This window comes from Physella acuta, unplaced genomic scaffold (genome assembly GCF_028476545.2).
Source record: "Physella acuta isolate Inbredline_101_S28 unplaced genomic scaffold, ASM2847654v3 ptg000964l, whole genome shotgun sequence".
In the NCBI taxonomy this organism is placed as follows: domain Eukaryota; kingdom Metazoa; phylum Mollusca; class Gastropoda; family Physidae; genus Physella; species Physella acuta.
This window is the reverse complement of record NW_026732481.1, coordinates 253,785-271,434: the sequence shown is the minus strand read 5'-3', so window position 1 is coordinate 271,434 and position 17,650 is coordinate 253,785. Positions and strand designations below refer to the sequence as shown.

The 17,650-nt window shown below is 39.9% G+C and overlaps 1 protein-coding gene across 1 annotated transcript in view; it reads right to left on the bottom strand.

Moving 5' to 3' along the window:
- Positions 1-17,650, bottom strand: part of LOC131953920 (inactive tyrosine-protein kinase 7-like) — a 201,620-nt gene that overhangs the window by 69,348 nt on the left and 114,622 nt on the right. The window contains exon 3 of the mRNA XM_059317379.1: positions 11,361-11,496. Coding sequence (XP_059173362.1) covers positions 11,361-11,496 — 136 coding nt within the window. The remainder of the gene's footprint in view (positions 1-11,360; positions 11,497-17,650) is intronic.

The window sequence follows — 17,650 nt, the reverse complement described above, 5'->3', positions numbered from 1 at the left end:
CGGGCGTCAAATAAACAAAGAAAAAAGACAAATAAAATTTATAATTTATAGCAAACAATAACAATAAATGCTGTTTTTTTTTTATTTAACAGCTGTGACATGCGCAGACGGCTGTCCGGAAGTGGGGACTGAAACAATAAGAGTGATAAATTTAACGCTAAAACCTTGAGTCTTAACACCGCAGTTGACGTTTCGACATTAAAGGTTCGTCAGGATAAAAGTAGGAAGAATGAGAAAAAAAAAGAACAAATAGGTTATAAATATATGGGCCACTAACATAAATGGTGAGTTTTTTTGGTGACACGACGGCACAGGCTATCAACATTATGGTGACTTGTAAAATACAGATGACTTTGTATAAGTCGTTTCTCGACACAGTACACACAACATACTGGTGAGACATACTGGTGAGACAGTCAATAGAGGGTTGACACAGTGACCAAGTGCCAAGACTATCAGCAGAGTGGTGACACAATGGCTAAGACCAACGACATAATGGTGACAGAGTGCTAAGGGTCAGCGATATAATGGTGACACAGTGTATTAGACCAACGACATAGGGCTTAAGACCACCAACATAATGGTGACTCAATGCATTAGACCACCGACATAATGGTGACACTGATTAAGACCACCGACATAATGGTGACACTGATTAAGACCACCGACATAATGGTGACACTGATTAAGACCACCGACATAATGGTGACAGTGCATTCGACCACACAACATTTGTTCCCTGCCACCAAGAACCACATCAACACCAGACAGCGATGATTGCCCGCCATCCGTTATCCAACCGTTTCTTCTCATGACCCGATGTTCACCATCCCTTTCCTTCAGTGCCTTCATGGCTTTCTTCCACTTTCGTGGACCAGGCCTAGATTTGGATTTATACGATTTCAATCCGACGTCATTCCATAAGGCCTGGGATTTGGTGACATTGAAATGTGTAATGATAACAGATGCGACACGTGACAACCGGTTCCTGTTGTAAAATGCCGGGCATGTGAATTGGGATGTGAAAATGATTGGATGATTCACAATTTTGGAATAAAATTCTTTGAATATTTTTTTGTACTGAGTGGGGGTGGGGGGGGGGGGAGTGGTCGAATTATAAAACTATAAACATGAACAATATTCCACGAGTAGAAAAGAATGAGCTAAGATAATGAGCGAGCATTTGTAAAGATTGTGAAGAGGTAGCACCAGGCTAAAGTAGCTTTAGCTATCACCAGAATAGAGGTAGTGAAGAATATCACCAAACAAAAAAGTAAAAGTATCAACAGAGAGTAGTAGCTTTAGGAAGCGCTACAAGATGGAAGAAGCCAGTGGCGGAACTAGAAAAAAAGGGCCACCCCGCAAAGAATTTTTTTGGGCCCCCTATATATATATATATATATATATATATATATATATATATATATATATATATATATATATATATATATATATATATATATATATATATATGAAAATACCAACATAGATAAGAATACTCATTTCGGTATTGTTCGAGTTTTAAAAAAAATAATAATTAAAAATACTTAGTTTTTAATAGAAAGTAAAAACAAGTTACAACAGACTCATTTGTGTGACTGCTATTAGTCTGTTTTGAAAATCTCTGTTTTAACAGGTTTGCTATAAAACTGTAATGGCTCCTGTGAAAGAGACGGTCGAAAAAATATGAAGCATGAAAGCTGTCTATGTGTAATGGTTTCTCGCCCTATGTTTATTTTATTTTTTTTTAAATTTATATTATTAGTTTTAAATACATTTCCTTTTTATGCTTTGTCATTCTTTAATATGTATTTTTTTTAAAAATAATTATTAAGAGAAGTAATTGCTTTTTAATTTGTTTAGTGCAAATCTATTAAAAGGTACTAAAGAGCACACATATTTGACTATTTAAAAAAGGGAAATAAGTCATGGAAGTGGTTTGAACATTTGCGTATCTTTCATGGATTTATTTTCAAAAGAATTTTGCCGACAACAGCGTGTGATTGATTGTAGGAGAAAGAGGACTCGAGATGGTGTCTGTAGAATAAAGATAATCCAACCTCAGCTTCAGTATTCTTTTTAGAAAACAACCATCAAAGTCAAAAATGCAAGAAGATTATTTTTTTTAACTGTAAAAAAATTTATTATGGTCGGCTGCGGGCCCCTAAACGTCCCGGGGCCCCCCGCATTGCGGGGTCTGGCGGCACTGTAGTTCCGCCCCTGGAAGAAGCACCACGAGAAAAAAACCTGTGCACACTTTAAAGCGCTACAAGATGGAAGAAGCACCACAAGTAGACACCTGTGCACACTTTAAAGCGCTACAAGATGGAAGAAGCACCACAAGTAGACACCTGTGCACACTTTAAAGCGCTACAAGATGGAAGAAGCACCACGAGAAGAAACCTGTGCACACTTTAAAGCGCTACAAGATGGAAGAAGCACCACGAGAAGAAACCTGTGCACACTTTAAAGCGCTACAAGATGGAAGAAGCACCACAAGAAGAAACCAGTGCACACTTTAAAGCGCTACAAGATGGAAGAAGCACCGCGAGAAGAAACCTGTGCACACTTTAAAGCACCGCCCCTGACTACACAGATTTAAAAAAACGTTTGGCAGGGGACAAAACTGGGGCAGGCTGCAGAAAGAAAGCGCTGAAATCTCCGCCGTTAAACCCGGATAAGCAAAGATAAGCGTGGATAACGTTACGATTTCACCAACACGTTAAAGGGACGGGAGGGTTGCGCTAATTATTTGTTTTTAAAACAAGTGAAAAAATATCTTGATTAGATAATGAGTGTATGACTAATTGGCGACCTTGAGGGAGGGAGGGGGAGGGAGGAAGGGAGGGGAGCTGGTATCACCTGGACAATATGCAATGTTCCCTCTAAGCTGTGCGGTCGCACAGCAATTATGAACCTGCCGCGCAGTCATGTTGTAAAATACAGATACATTTTATGAGTAGTTTCTGAGCACCGCGCTCACAAAATATATTTAGAGCACAAGCTATTGCTCCTTAGAAGGGATGGTGGCATCGACGAAGGGACTGAAGTTGTAGAGTTATCTATCCGCTTCAATATTTTGTTCAACTCTCATCAAAAGACGCTTAGAGGCATCATTTAATCATCAGATCGGAGAGGAAATTTCTAAGAGAAAATTTATTTGAGGAAGATCAGCAAGCCGAGTGAGGTAGGACGTAGCGCCATCTCCCCCGCTCAAACGGCAAACCGTGCTTTAATGTGCTGAGACACTTCCAACGTTTACACCCTCAAACACCGTAGTTTCAATGAGTTATCGGCCCTCGGCATTAACCTCGTTTTTAACTTTAATTTACGAGTTGGCAAAGAGATAAATCTGGAGCGATTTATTTTAAACTGAAAAACAAAATTTGAAAAAGTAAAAAAAAAAAAAAAAGACATTTCATTTTTAATTAGATGTACTATGTCAAGACAAGGACACGTATTGTGGAAAGTCAACAACAATCAACACTTTGATAGACAGTGTTTCTTTCCAATATTATTCTCCGGGGAGGGGGTACTTCAAACTTTCCGGAGTGCGCTTAACTTAAAGCTTCCGGGGTAGGGGACGGATAATGGAAAAAAAAGTATACATTTTCTATTTAAATTTTATACATTTTCTACTTCACCTGGAAGAGAAAGGGGAGGGGGGAAGGGGGGAGGGGATAAAATTAACTAATGTAATTTTAGCTCTAAGTCTTTATAAAAAACAACAATAATAAACAATAAAACACCAGTTCAATACTTGGCTTAATGTTAAGAACGTTTTTACACAAAGGAAACAATACAACTGACAGGTGATCTACAGAACAACGACATGTTGCCGTCACTAGGAATAACAAGGAAAGCCACCCAACGTGTTTGCTTACTTACTTTTACAAACTATAACATGCTTAAATATTATGACATCGTCATAAAAATAGACATTTCTTCTTGTCATGAATTCTGAGCAAGCCTTTTACATTTTTTACCGTACAATCGGATTTGATTATTGATCGTTAGTCAAGTTGTCGGGGCTAAACTTTAGAATGCTAAATGCCATTTTTTTTCGAATCATACTAGTCTTATAGAATGCTATAAGGAATGTTATGTAGCCGTTCCCCATGTAGGCAATCTCTCCCATGTAGGTAGTCCTTCCCCATGTAGATACTTAGCGTTCTATCCAGGTAGCCATAGTCCTATGCAGGTAGCCATAGTCCTATGCAGGTAGCCATAGTCCTATGCAGGTAGCCATAGTCCAATACAGGTAGCCATAGTCCTATGCAGGTAGCCATAGTCCAATACAGGTAGCCATAGTCCTATGCAGGTAGCCATAGTCGAATACAGGTAGCCCTAGTCCTATGCACGTAGCCATAGTCGAATACAGGTAGCCCTAGTCCTATGCACGTAGCCATAGTCCTACACAGTTAGCCATGTTCCTACACAGGTGCCAAGATTCTCATGCAGGTAGCCAGACACCCGGAACTTAAGAAAACCACGTGACACGCCCCATCAGACCGGTTCCTCTCCCCTGATCTGAACTCATTAGCCCCTCCGTGGTCGCGTCTTATCCAGACCCACAGTACCTTCTGAAAGTCGCGCGGTTCAAATCTATCATTTCGTTACACAGCACACTCGCTGGCAGCCATCCTAAGGTAACCACAGCTGTACATACAGCAAATGCTAGAGAGGTCTGGCTATACACACATTATATATATATATATATATATATATATATATATATATATATATATATATATATATATACATACATTATATATATATATATATATATATATATATATATATATATATATATATATATATATATATATATATACAATGTGTGTATCAACTGATACTTAATTTCATGTATAGCTTTAAAATGATTGGTCTTTGTTTACAGTTCACTTTTTTATACAATTCGAAAGAAAAAAATTATTTAGTGTTTTCATCAGAAGGTACATTTAAAAAAGGGGATTTCGACAAACCGTCGAAGCCTGTAAAGTAATGTAGGCAGTTAAACTCACTCAAAAGCTGCTCACCGTTTTAGAGTACTATCTGCCGTTATTTTGGGGGCGAGCTCCTCCTTTCAGCGAGGGAATATTTTAAAGTGCGCCCTGCGCGTGTTCCTTGAAGGGACCGGAGTTAATGGTTCCGTGTCTCGTGTCATTAGATGGATCTGAGGGTAGGCGATGTTGCCACCCAAATGTTATCTCCCCTTTTACCGATTCGGCAACAGAGTTGCTCGCCCAAAAGTTTAATCTCCAATTATTTCATTTGGTCTCGAAGTGAAATTCGAAAGAAAAACCTATCCCCCCACCCACCCACCCACCCACAATGTGGTTTACTATATAAGCTGAGTCATCTGATCTAGAAGAATGAAAATAAAATTAACCACAGTTTATTCAGGTTTTTTTTTAATGGGTGCAGTTCTCACATGCCAGATTTTTTGTTTATATGCACATTACCCGATCGTCCTGGAGGAGGGGGGGGGACTTTTGAAAGTGGTTCCTAGAGGTGTGGACGTTTAATTCATCTCCCCCCACTCCCACGAACACCAATGGATGAAAGTTATCTGTACCGGCTCATTGTTTACCGGGAAACAAATGTGGCAACATCTGGGAGAGACGGTTTAGATCTCCCGGCCCAACAAATTAAGTGGCTCGTGTTTCCTTTAACAAAAAAAAATATCCTGCAAGGATAAAGAAGAGTAGGGTGGGGGAGCTTAGAGATTCAGTAATTACCGCGATGGTGTAAATAGTTTTAGAGCCCGGATGAAGGGGGGGGGGGGGTGAAGTAGAGTGTAGATAAACTATTGTTATTGCATGGAAACTTGAATCTTGACGCGCTGGGCGGCACGTGGTCACAATATGGAACAGATTTTTTTTTTAAAGAAGATTCCAAGGGAAATAATTTGTTTTGTGATTGCAAGAAGACATCTTGAAGTGAGTTTCCATAACTGTTCCATGCTTACCTTTCCTTTAAAAAAAATCTCCCTATCTCTATGCGAACGTCTAGGGAGTGTGGGTACATTTCGGCCAATTATCGCTGCGTAATTAGATCACGTAGAACCCACTGAAGTTGGGATATATCCCACAAATCCTATGCGGGATTACAATCCTCACCCCCCCCCCCCCCCCAGCCCCCACTCCCATCCAATACTTGGTTAAGTCGACACATCAAGTGGGTAAATTTTTGTGTTAACTTTTGTGATCTTTACAAGAGATAGCGCTCGGTGAGGGAAAAATAAATATTTACCTTCTGCATTGAGGGTATGACAAATTACTATGGGAGCTTCTCTAGACATGATTAAAGCTGTCTTTGTCAAAACAATTAATTTATATATAAATGCCCTGTATTACGCTAACTTGATTAAGGTGTAAAAAAAAGTAATCATTAAAAGATCTATAACAATTAACATGGGTAGAATAGTGAAGGAGATAGGGAATCGGATTAATAGCTCATAGATAATTTCAAAATTATCATCAGATTAATGCGGGGATAAAGACACAGATAATGCATGACTTAAGTCAACAAAACATTTTGTGACGTAAGAATTATGACTGTAACCACAGAAAGGCCAGAGTAACTCCTCCTATTTGTGTTTACTGTGACCGGCAGTCTAACAATATTTGTTTCCCCTTGCTAAATAAAAAAAAGTAAAATATTTTTTTGCTACAGAAGTTTTGCCCTGTGTTAAACTATAATTACCTTCTTCTTTATGCTCATGCACACACGTCCCGAAGTCATGCATGCACGTCCCGACGTCATTCATACACTGATCGTCGGAACAACGCTGTGGTTTATGGGCGCGTTTGTATTTTTGTTTATGTGTTTTACTTTTTATTTATGTAGAAAATAAACCGGGAGTGATCTCCCCTAAACTTTCTCGAATATTTTTATATTCGGGCTATAGACATGATTTTTAATCCATTTTAAATACTTAAAGTTTTAAAAATAGAATAGAATCTCGTAGACAAAAGAATTGCACACCGAGTGAACGCTAAATAAAAAAGTGCATAATAGTGCGCAATATTATTAGTACTTTAAAAATTTACATTCGTTTTTTGAGAAATCGGAAGTAGCGTAAATTACTACTTCCGGTCAACGGAAATTACTCAAAATTTAACAGGAGGTAGAGAATTAGATCTTTTACTTACATGTGAAATTTCATTTATCTATCTGAAATAGTACTCAAGTTATAGGCTTTTGAAAAATTCAAAGTAGGAAAAGTACCACTTCCGGTTATCGGAAATTGCTCAAAAGTTGATACGGATCTACGATTTTGATAAAATACTTATATATGAAATTTCATCAACCTAGCTGTAACGGTACTCAAGTTATCGTATTTACACACGGACAGACAGACAGACAGACACACAGACAGACACACAGACATACGGACAAGATTGCAAAATTATGTTTTTCCGTATCAGTGAGGTGTAAAACGTCGAGATTTGTAAAAATCTCGATTTTTTTTTTGCATGATTACAAGACTTTCTCTATACTTCGTATATACGAGAAAGTAAAAAGTAAATTTCTAAATGCTGGATATGAAAAGTAATAGTTTTGATTTGGAGTGGTGACACCTCAAATCTACCCGTCTAACACTTTCCTTCCCTATGATGTGGTGACACCTCAAATCTACCCGTCTAACACTTTCCTTCCCTCGCATGTGGTGACACCTCAAATCTACCCGTCTAACACTTTCCTTCCCTCGCATGTGGTGACACCTCAAATCTACCCGTCTAACACTTTCCTTCCCTCGCATGTGGTGACACCTCAAATCTACCCGTCTAACACTTTCCTTCCCTCGCATGTGGTGACACCTCAAATCTACCCGTCTAACACTTTCCTTCCCTAGGATGTGGTGACACCTCAAATCTTTCCTAGTGTGTGGTGACACCTCAAATCTTCCCTAGGATGTGGTGACACCTCAAATCTACCCGTCTAACACTTTCCTTCCCTAGGATGTGGTGACACCTCAAATCTTTCCTAGTGTGTGGTGACACCTCAAATCTACCCGTCTAACATTTTCCTTCCCTAGGATGTGGTGACACCTCAAATCTACCCGTCTAACATTTTCCTTCCCTAGGATGTGGTGACACCTCAAATCTTTCCTAGTGTGTGGTGACACCTCAAATCTACCCGTCTAACATTTTCCTTCCCTAGGATGTGGTGACACCTCAAATCTACCCGTCTAACATTTTCCTTCCCTAGGATGTGGTGACACCTCAAATCTACCCGTCTAACACTTTCCTTCCCTAGGATGTGGTGACACCTCAAATCTTTCCTAGTGTGTGGTGACACCTCAAATCTACCCGTCTAACATTTTCCTTCCCTAGGATGTGGTGACACCTCAAATCTACCCGTCTAACATTTTCCTTCCCTAGGATGTGGTGACACCTCAAATCTTCCCTAGGATGTGGTGACACCTCAAATCTTCCCGTCTAACACTTTCCTTCCCTAGGATGTGGTGACACCTCAAATCTTCCCGTCTAACATTTTCCTTCCCTAGGATGTGGTGACACCTCAAATCTACCCGTCTAACATTTTCCTTCCCTCGCATGTGGTGACACCTCAAATCTTCCCTAGGATGTGGTGACAACTCAAATCTTCCCTAGGATGTGGTGACACCTCAAATCTACCCGTCTAACATTTTCCTTCCCTAGGATGTGGTGACACCTCAAATCTACCCGTCTAACATTTTCCTTCCCTAGGATGTGGTGACAACTCAAATCTTCCCTAGGATGTGGTGACACCTCAAATCTACCCGTCTAACATTTTCCTTCCCTAGGATGTGGTGACACCTCAAATCTACCCGTCTAACATTTTCCTTCCCTAGGATGTGGTGACAACTCAAATCTTCCCTAGGATGTGGTGACACCTCAAATCTACCCGTCTAACATTTTCCTTCCCTAGGATGTGGTGACACCTCAAATCTTCCCTAGGATGTGGTGACACCTCAAATCTACCCGTCCAACACTTTCCTTCCCCGAGTAGTGCGTGCTCTAAGCCTGTTTTCAAAACACGAGCGCGACTGCGAGTGCTTTCTGCCGAGATGCGATAAGGTGGGGGAGAAAAAGAAAAAAAACAACAGCCCGTGCATCCGTTTCTTTCTGTCAGGGGTGGGGGCGGGGGGCTAAGACACTTGTCAAACATGGCGAACCCCGGGGCCACGGGCGTACCAGAACTCGTTTTCTTTGCTGCTTCATTACACGGTGTTTTCACAAACAAGTCAATTTGATGGCGAGCGGTTCAAGTACGTGTGCAGGTGAGGGTGTCGACAGACAAGGCCGGCTGTAATCACGGCTTTTGTTTGCCCCGGCACGTCACGGCATTTGAACCCTGTGTTTAGCAAGCTTACCTTCAGGGTAAACGTAAATACACTTTGCCGGCTACTTGCCGTGTACTTTCACTTTGCCGGGTTCTGACCGTGTGATAACACTTTTCCGGCTACTTTTCGTGTGCTTACATTTTGCCGGCTAGTTTCCGCGTGCTTACACTTTTCCGGCTAGTTTCCGCGTGCTTACAATTTAGCGGCTGCTTGCAGTGTGTTAACAAATTGCCGGCTACTTGCCGTGTGTTTACATTTTTCCGTCTGCTGGTCATGCTGTCACTGTTCCATCTACTTGCCGTGTACGTACAAATTATCGGCTAGTTTCCGCGTTTAGAATTTACCGGCAACTGACCGTGCTCACAATATTCCGGCTATTTGCCGTGTTCTATGGTAGTTCTCGCCAGCTCGTGGTTTTAACTGATCAAAAATTGTGTGACAAAGATGTAAAAAAAAAAACACCTTCCAACTAAAGTTTGAATTCAAGATAAGCCCAAGTTCCACAACTCTCCTAGTACAAATATTTTTTTTTAAAACAGGAGACGGGAAACACTGCTCAAATAGACGGGGAAAAAAAGAAGAAACTAATGAAATAAAAGGAGGATATCTGTTTAGATGTGCTGGTAATATACTCCAATTAGTAAAGAGAAAAAAAAAAGTTAGAGTAATCCCCCTTAATTTTCCCCACCATTTCTAAATGACCAAAGTAGCTATCGTGATGGGAAGCAATGCAGACTGGGATTAGCTCTGACGGTTCTAGAGGATGAGCTGCATCCACCCCCCAGCCCTAGAGGGGTGGCTAGGGTTTAGAGTTGCACACACCTCAGCTCTGAGGGGTGGCTAGGGGTTTAGTGCTTCAAAGAAAACTAATACCTGTGTAACTCTCGCGAGATGGTGCGACTAGAGGGTGGTACAAGTTGCTCCGTTCCCATAGGGTGTGTGTTAATACCTGGGGTGTATTCTGATAAGGGGCAATCGTTGAAATATATTTAAAAACTTATGCTCACGAGTAGATAATTACGTGAGTGGGGAAAGGGGAGGTGGGGGTGCTGGGTAATGAGATTTATCATAATTACACTGATGAAGTTATATCACGTATTTATGTAATGAAATAGCGCCATATGTCTAGATGCGAGAGAGAAAAAGATATACGAGGGAGAGAAAACAGAGAGAAATAGAGAGAGGACTGGACTATTAATAGATTATCACTTGGTTGTGATCTCGTTAAATTGTTCCGTATCTTTCCATTTGAAAAACCAATTTGACGTATATTTGCTAAATAGAGTTTAACGCCAATAAAAGATATGGGCATGCTAATAAATGAAGAAGGAATTTTAGAGAAGCGTCGGTTTAACACAAACTTGTGTATGATTTGGAATGTGGCACCAGACAGTCAGGAAATAGTCTGTAATGTGGGGGGGGGGGGGAAGGGGTGTTGTTGTAGTTGTGGGCATGGGTGTCAGTGGGGTGTGTATAGTAAACGAGAACAGATATGCGAGTGATTGTGTAAGTGGTGTATGTGGCTATGTGGTGTATATATGTGTATGTGGTGTGTATTTCTATATAGTGTATATACGTGTATGTCGTGTGTATTTCTATATAGTGTATATATATATATGTATGTGGTGTGTATTTCTATATATGTATGTGGTGTGTATTTCTATATAGTGTATATGAATATTTTGTGTACGTAGTTATGTGTGTGTGTATACAGCTACGCGGCTATGTTTGTATTTGCGTGTCTATGTAGTGTGTGGCTGTGTAGTCTGTGTGGCTGCGTGGTGTGTGTGGCTGCATTGTGTGTATGCTGTAGTAGGGTACGTGAAATTATGGCTTCGTGTGTGTGTGTGGATGAGTGGTGTGTGGTACGAAACGTTTAACTTCGTGGCGTGTGTGCGTGTTTGACTGTGTGGTCTTAGTGTGTGTCTGTGTGGTGTGTATGTAGCTGTGTGGTACACGACCGTGTGGCTGTGTGGTGTGTGTGCGTGTGTGTGGTGTGTGTGTGTGTGTGGCTGTACACACTGACCTGAACGTGTTGTGGAACCAGATGACCGCAGGTTCCGGGTTCCCTGAAGCGTGACACTTGAGCGTGACCGTGTCCCCCAGTACTAGGTCATCGTTCCGGCTCCGCTTGCTGCTGACCGACACATTTTTGTCGATCCCTGTCGATCAGACAAAACAATCACGTTATGAAACACGATCGTGTCAATTAGAGAAAGACATCACATTTTGAAAACACAATCCTGTAGACCAGAGAAGCCCATTTAAAATATACGATGCTTATCAATTAGAAAAGGTAAACCCATTTCAAAAACACAAACCCATTGACAACGTAAAAATACGCACTTAAAAAACACAAACGCGTACGCATATGACTACTCGAGTACACCCCTGTCTAGATATCAGGCAAGAGAAGAAATATAAACACGGCTAAAACAGTCCGGCTACGGCTCGCGGTCTAAAATAGGCTACGGCCCGCGGTCTAACACAAGAAACAAAACAGAACCGCTGGTTTTGTTAGCCGAGATGGATCATTGAGAACAGGAACTGATCATGAACAATCAACGCAAACACCATCGGTCATTCAATTAAATGTAATTAGTGAAATATTTTTAAAATGTTGACATGGCAATAGATGATTACCTTCAGATATGAGTGTCGCGTGAAATATAATTATACAAAGATATTCAAAAACGCTGAGCATCATTGGGTAGAGTTAATTTTAAAGTAGTGTAGAGTTGGCTGTTAATATTATTTTTAGTCGCTGAAATGAAACAACTACAAACAATTAAAGAACGTCTTTGTTATTTTTAGTGAGACGTAACTAGCATTACATTGGCCAGTTTTGCTGACCAGGTCCCATGTAATGACCTTTAGCGAGACAAGGTCCCATGTATTGACCTTGAGCGAGACAAAAATCAGCAACCCTTGCCCTCATTATGTAGCCGTGGAAGTCGAAACTTCGGCGGACTTTAGCGCGCTGTCTCGCTGACATTTCGTAGTCTCGTGTTTTCTCGAGCTAACGAGAATTGCGTTTCTGGAGGCGCTGGTGATAATGCCATCACAGAGTGACCGCAGGCCAGTTCTCTGGAATCTTGGCGAGTTCTCTTTTTATTAGCTTGGGGGTAGACCTCGTTAGATCCTCAGTGAGTGGATTAGAGTCTTGTATACAGAGTTGTTGAAGGGGGTTAATCATAGCCTCACAGGCTAGGCGAGTTAGCTAGACAACATTATATAGATATACTAGAGTGGTTGAATAGACAACATTATATAGATATGCTAGGGTGGTTGGCTAGATAACATCATCGTATACTGGTAACTTTGGCAAGACAACAGCATCATATAGTAGAATAGTTAGATAACAGCATCATATGCTAGAATAGTTAGATAACAGCATCATATGCTAGAATAGTTAGATAACAGCATCATATGCTAGTATAGTTAGATAACAGCATCATATGCTAGTATAGTTAGATAGACAACAGCGCCATTGTCACCACTGACTTTCATGTCACCACTGACTTTCATATCACCACTGACAGTTGTGTCACCACAGACTTGCGTGTGCACGCTTCACAAGATGTCACAACGTCCCGCAGCAACCCCCCCCCTCTCCCTACCCCAGGGAACACCACGCCATTTTAAAAATTTCCTTCCCATCATCTCGGGCGCATGCGTACTTTTACAAAGAGACAATGACCACAAAGGGAGGTAACTTTAGTGCGGCAAATCTCGCGAGAGCGGCGTAACACGTGACGTAATGGCCGACACGCCATTGATATTTCACGCCTATTTTTTTCGACAGTCCTCCCCCCTCCCGCCCCTCTCCCAGATTTTAACAGAGTTTAATTTCCCCCAGACATCCCTCGGCCATTTAGCTCGGCGCTCCACTGTTTACCCGAGTAGATCCTTTAAGTCGCATCCAATCTTCCCCCTGCTCAGCTTAATGCACCCTGGCTTAGCCGCGCGCGACACAGATTAGCCTCGGTATGCCGTGAGCAGATTGCCACCTCTCGTCTGCTGCTAAAACAGGGATTAACCTGGAGCCCGCGAATCTATATCAGGTGTTCAGATTTTAATTGTTAGATTAGTTTTTTTTATATCCTTGCCTAATTTTACACCATGTGCAATATTTTATGGCCAGACAAGTCAGGAGTTTCCATAATTTTAAACTTATAAAAGACGAATCAAAATTTAGCGGAAAATGTTTAAGTTTTTACTTTCTCGTATATACGTAGTATAGAGAAAGTATTGTAATCGTGCAAAAAAAAAAAAAAAAAAAATCGAGATTTTTACAAATCTCGACGTTTTACACCTCACTGATACGGAAAAACATAATTTTGCAATCTTGTCCGTATGTCTGTGTGTGTGTGTGTGTCTGTGTGTGTGTCCGTGTGTAAACACGATAACTTGAGTACCGTTACAGCTAGGTTGATGAAATTTCATATATAAGTATTATATCAAAATCGTAGATCCGTATCAACTTTTGAGCGATTTCCGACAACCGGAAGTGGTACTTTTTCTACTTTGAATTTTTCAAAAGCCTATAACTTGAGTACTATTTCAGATAGATAAATGAAATTTCACATGTAAGTAAAAGATCTAATTCTCTACCTTCTGTTAAATTTTGAGTAATTTCCGTTGACCGGAAGTAGTAATTTACGCTACTTCCGATTTCTCAAAAAACTAATGTAAATTTTAAAAGTACTAATAATATTGCGCACTATTATGCGCTTTTTTATTTCGCGTTCACTTGGTGTGCAATTAATTTGTCTACGAGATTTTATTCTATTTTTAAAACTTTAAGTATTTAAAATGGATTAAAAATCATGTCTATAGCCCGAGTTCCCATCCCCTGTTATTTTATATAAGAATATTCGAGAAAGTTTAGGGGAGATCACTCCCGGTTTATTTAAAACATAAAAACATGAGGTGAAGATTTATTTGGATTTTTTAACGCGCATTTTAGGACTTTCATTTTCACTCTCATCGTCATTGCTTAAAGAAAAAAAATCTGTGAGAAAGTTTATGTGAAACATCTGAAGTTTCGCACAAAGGATTTGGATTGTTTTTCAGAAATCAACAACAACAAGACCTTAATTACATGAGATAATTATATTTACCGAATAAGTAAGTTTATAGCTGCACTAAGTATCCAATTATTATAGAAATCTAAAAAAAACCCGTGTACCGACTGTTAACCCTCTCCCCACCAGGGAACATCGTATACAAGTTTCACTACCAATACATTTCGGGTGACTAAAGCTAATTTTTTCCCCTATGATTCAGATGAGGGTGTAGGCTATATCGGGGGTTTCATTTATACTTGTCAGTTCAATACACCGGAAATAACCTTCACGTGTAATCTACTTTTACTTTCACATCTTGGTTAGTCAGACCCCCCCCCCCCCCCGCCCAAACTCCACCCTCCCCCAGATCACCCACAAGCCAAATTCCCGCTATCGAGTCAGACTGTCATCGACATGCCAATACAACCATCGTCCATATTGACTCGTTCACGCGGTCACTAATGGTGCACACTAATGAACGCAGCGGTGCGCACCACGACACTGACTACGCGGTACATTAGTCGATCCAGCTGACGGGAAGTGCGGGGGTTGTATTGGAGAAATGTCCAGCCTTCAAACACAGCTGACTAGTCAGATATCACTTTCATTTCGTCTTTAGATTCACCCCAGTGGGCAGCTGACGGCATATGTACGGATGGAGTGATATTACCTCAAACACGTCTTGTTTATTGATTGAAGTGAGTAGTATACGATATATATATATATATATATATATATATATATATATATATATATATATATATATATATATATATATATATATATATATCAGCGGACTCTAGTCTATGTGGTGCTACTATTAGGGGTCTAGGCGGAAGCATGTTGATGCGACTCTACACTAGTGAAGTCTCAGGCGCCAAGCACTAATAGAATCAGCCTGTCTTTCGCCCACAAGAGATGAAAGCCGACCACCCCTCCACCCCCATCCGACCACCCCTCCATTATTCCATTACATCCATCAATGGGACGAGCCTGGGGTAATGGACGAACAGAGACGAGCCTTGTTCGAGCCCATCTACCCCCCAGCCAGCGGGAGATAATCACGGGTTAATGTAACCGCTGGTTAGGTTTAATATTTCATCCATATAAAGCCGGGCTATTGTATCTAAACTCGCCAGGAGTTTTTTTTTTTAAAAATCAGCTTTTATAAAAACAAAATTTGAACCCAGTGCGGAATATTCTGTAATAGAATCGGCCATGATTTATTTTTCTCGTTCTTAATATCAATAAAACATAAATATATTTAGATGTCAAAGGTCAATTGAGCGTTTCCCGCGGAGAAGAGTTTTTTTATCCCTCATACGAGTAGGTGGGAAATCTTATCAAAATATTGCCCTAGCCGCTGGTTTAAAAAAAAATTTCTGAGATTTATTACAGGGAGATAACTCGTTACTCGTTAAAAAAAATTTCATTAAAAAGTGAAATGTACAAGGTTTTTATATCAGTTGTTTTGTTCGTTGTGGCGTACAAATCACACCTGACACGTGCGTGGTGGGTGAGTAGCATTGAACGGACGTTAACGTCGTGTGCAGGGTGGGCTCGGCTAATTAGGACATGTGTACGGCATTTAGCTGTCTGTTGATTATTCAAGATTTGGATGACACTGAGATCAGGAAAAAAAAAAATAATAATATAAAAACATTACGTCAAAATGACCTAATGTTTTGATATTAGCTAGTGGACGTGAATGACGTGTATTTATCAAAATTTTAAAACAGATGAAAACTTACTGTGAACGGTGTTAAAGATGTATTTCAGTGATACACACAATATATTATGGAAGTTAAAGTTTAGCTGCCTCTCCATATATATATATATATATATATATATATATATATATATATATATATATATATATATATATATATATATATATATATATATATATATATATATATATATATGCTTCGTAATCGCATTGCGTGCTTTTTTGTATTGCTGCCGGATGCTGTCAATAAATCTGGCAATGTCAACCACATTTGGTAAACACGTGACGTCACGTCTCCGGCAGTGGGAAAATAAACTCGTGTTCTCCATCACCGGAAAAAGCCTTAATGTCGAGGGCACATCATGTTGTGGCACATCATGTTGAGCAATACATTCTCGCGCTCAAGCTAGGCGTGGCGGGGCGTTGGGGGGGGGGGGGGGGGGGGAATTAATAATTTCTTGAATGAAAATTGTTGAATCTGGCCTTGACCTCCTGTTTGTACCTACCGATCTATAAGTGGTTGGAAAACGAGGAATCGATTACGCAACAAAAAAAAAACACCCGGGTTGGGTTTAGGGAAGAATGAAACATACAAAAAACGAAAATCAAATGATGAAACCAATATTTTGACATGTCTGGTGTGAAAAATCTGGCCAACGTATGCCTCCATGCCACAACTTGCCTGATAGCACCCAGATGTCAAATTAACATGTTTTAACTTTGGTTTGTTTATTACAGACACCCGTAGTGAAACATATGATTGTCTTAACGATCTGTTTTTTAAAAAGTTGGATAAGAAAAATAAAACAAATAAATAACCAGACGTCGGATCAAGAGAAATTAAGGTGAATGTTGAAAAAAAAAAAGATAAACCCCGGCTATTAGCTAACAGGAAATTTCAATTTCTGTTTGAAATATTATTTTTGTTGTCGAATACCGCTGTTTGAATTATCTGCCATTGATGTAGACAAAATAAAAAAAACACACCATTCGTTTATTGTTGTTGTAACATGTCATGTATGCAGAACGTAATTCATCTCGATATTGTCATACATACATATGCAGAATACACTCTAGAACATCATTCAAACAAGCAGGATAATAATATTATCTGTTTCTTAATGCTAAATATGTTATAGTCGGTCTAAAGTTAACACATGTATTGTTAGGAAAAATGAAACAAAAACTCAACTTTGTGGTATTCATTAAAACTGGGTAGTTGTTTGAAAATTATCTTCTTTATCACGAGCCCGTAGAATAATAATATACTAATTATTTTTTTATGATATCGAAGCGGTAATATAAAAGACGAAAGGTTAAGATGGAGTTAAGGCACGTGGGGTCTAAATATAGCTCGGCCTACCGCCCTTGAAAAGGATGATAAAATAAAAACACAAGACCAGAAGAAGGTAGACTATCGCTAGAAAAGAAAGAGGGCCTTTTTTTTTAAAAGCAGGAATACATCAGTTGAGAAACAAATGAGAAGTTTGTGCATTGGCTACATGTAAACATTTGAGA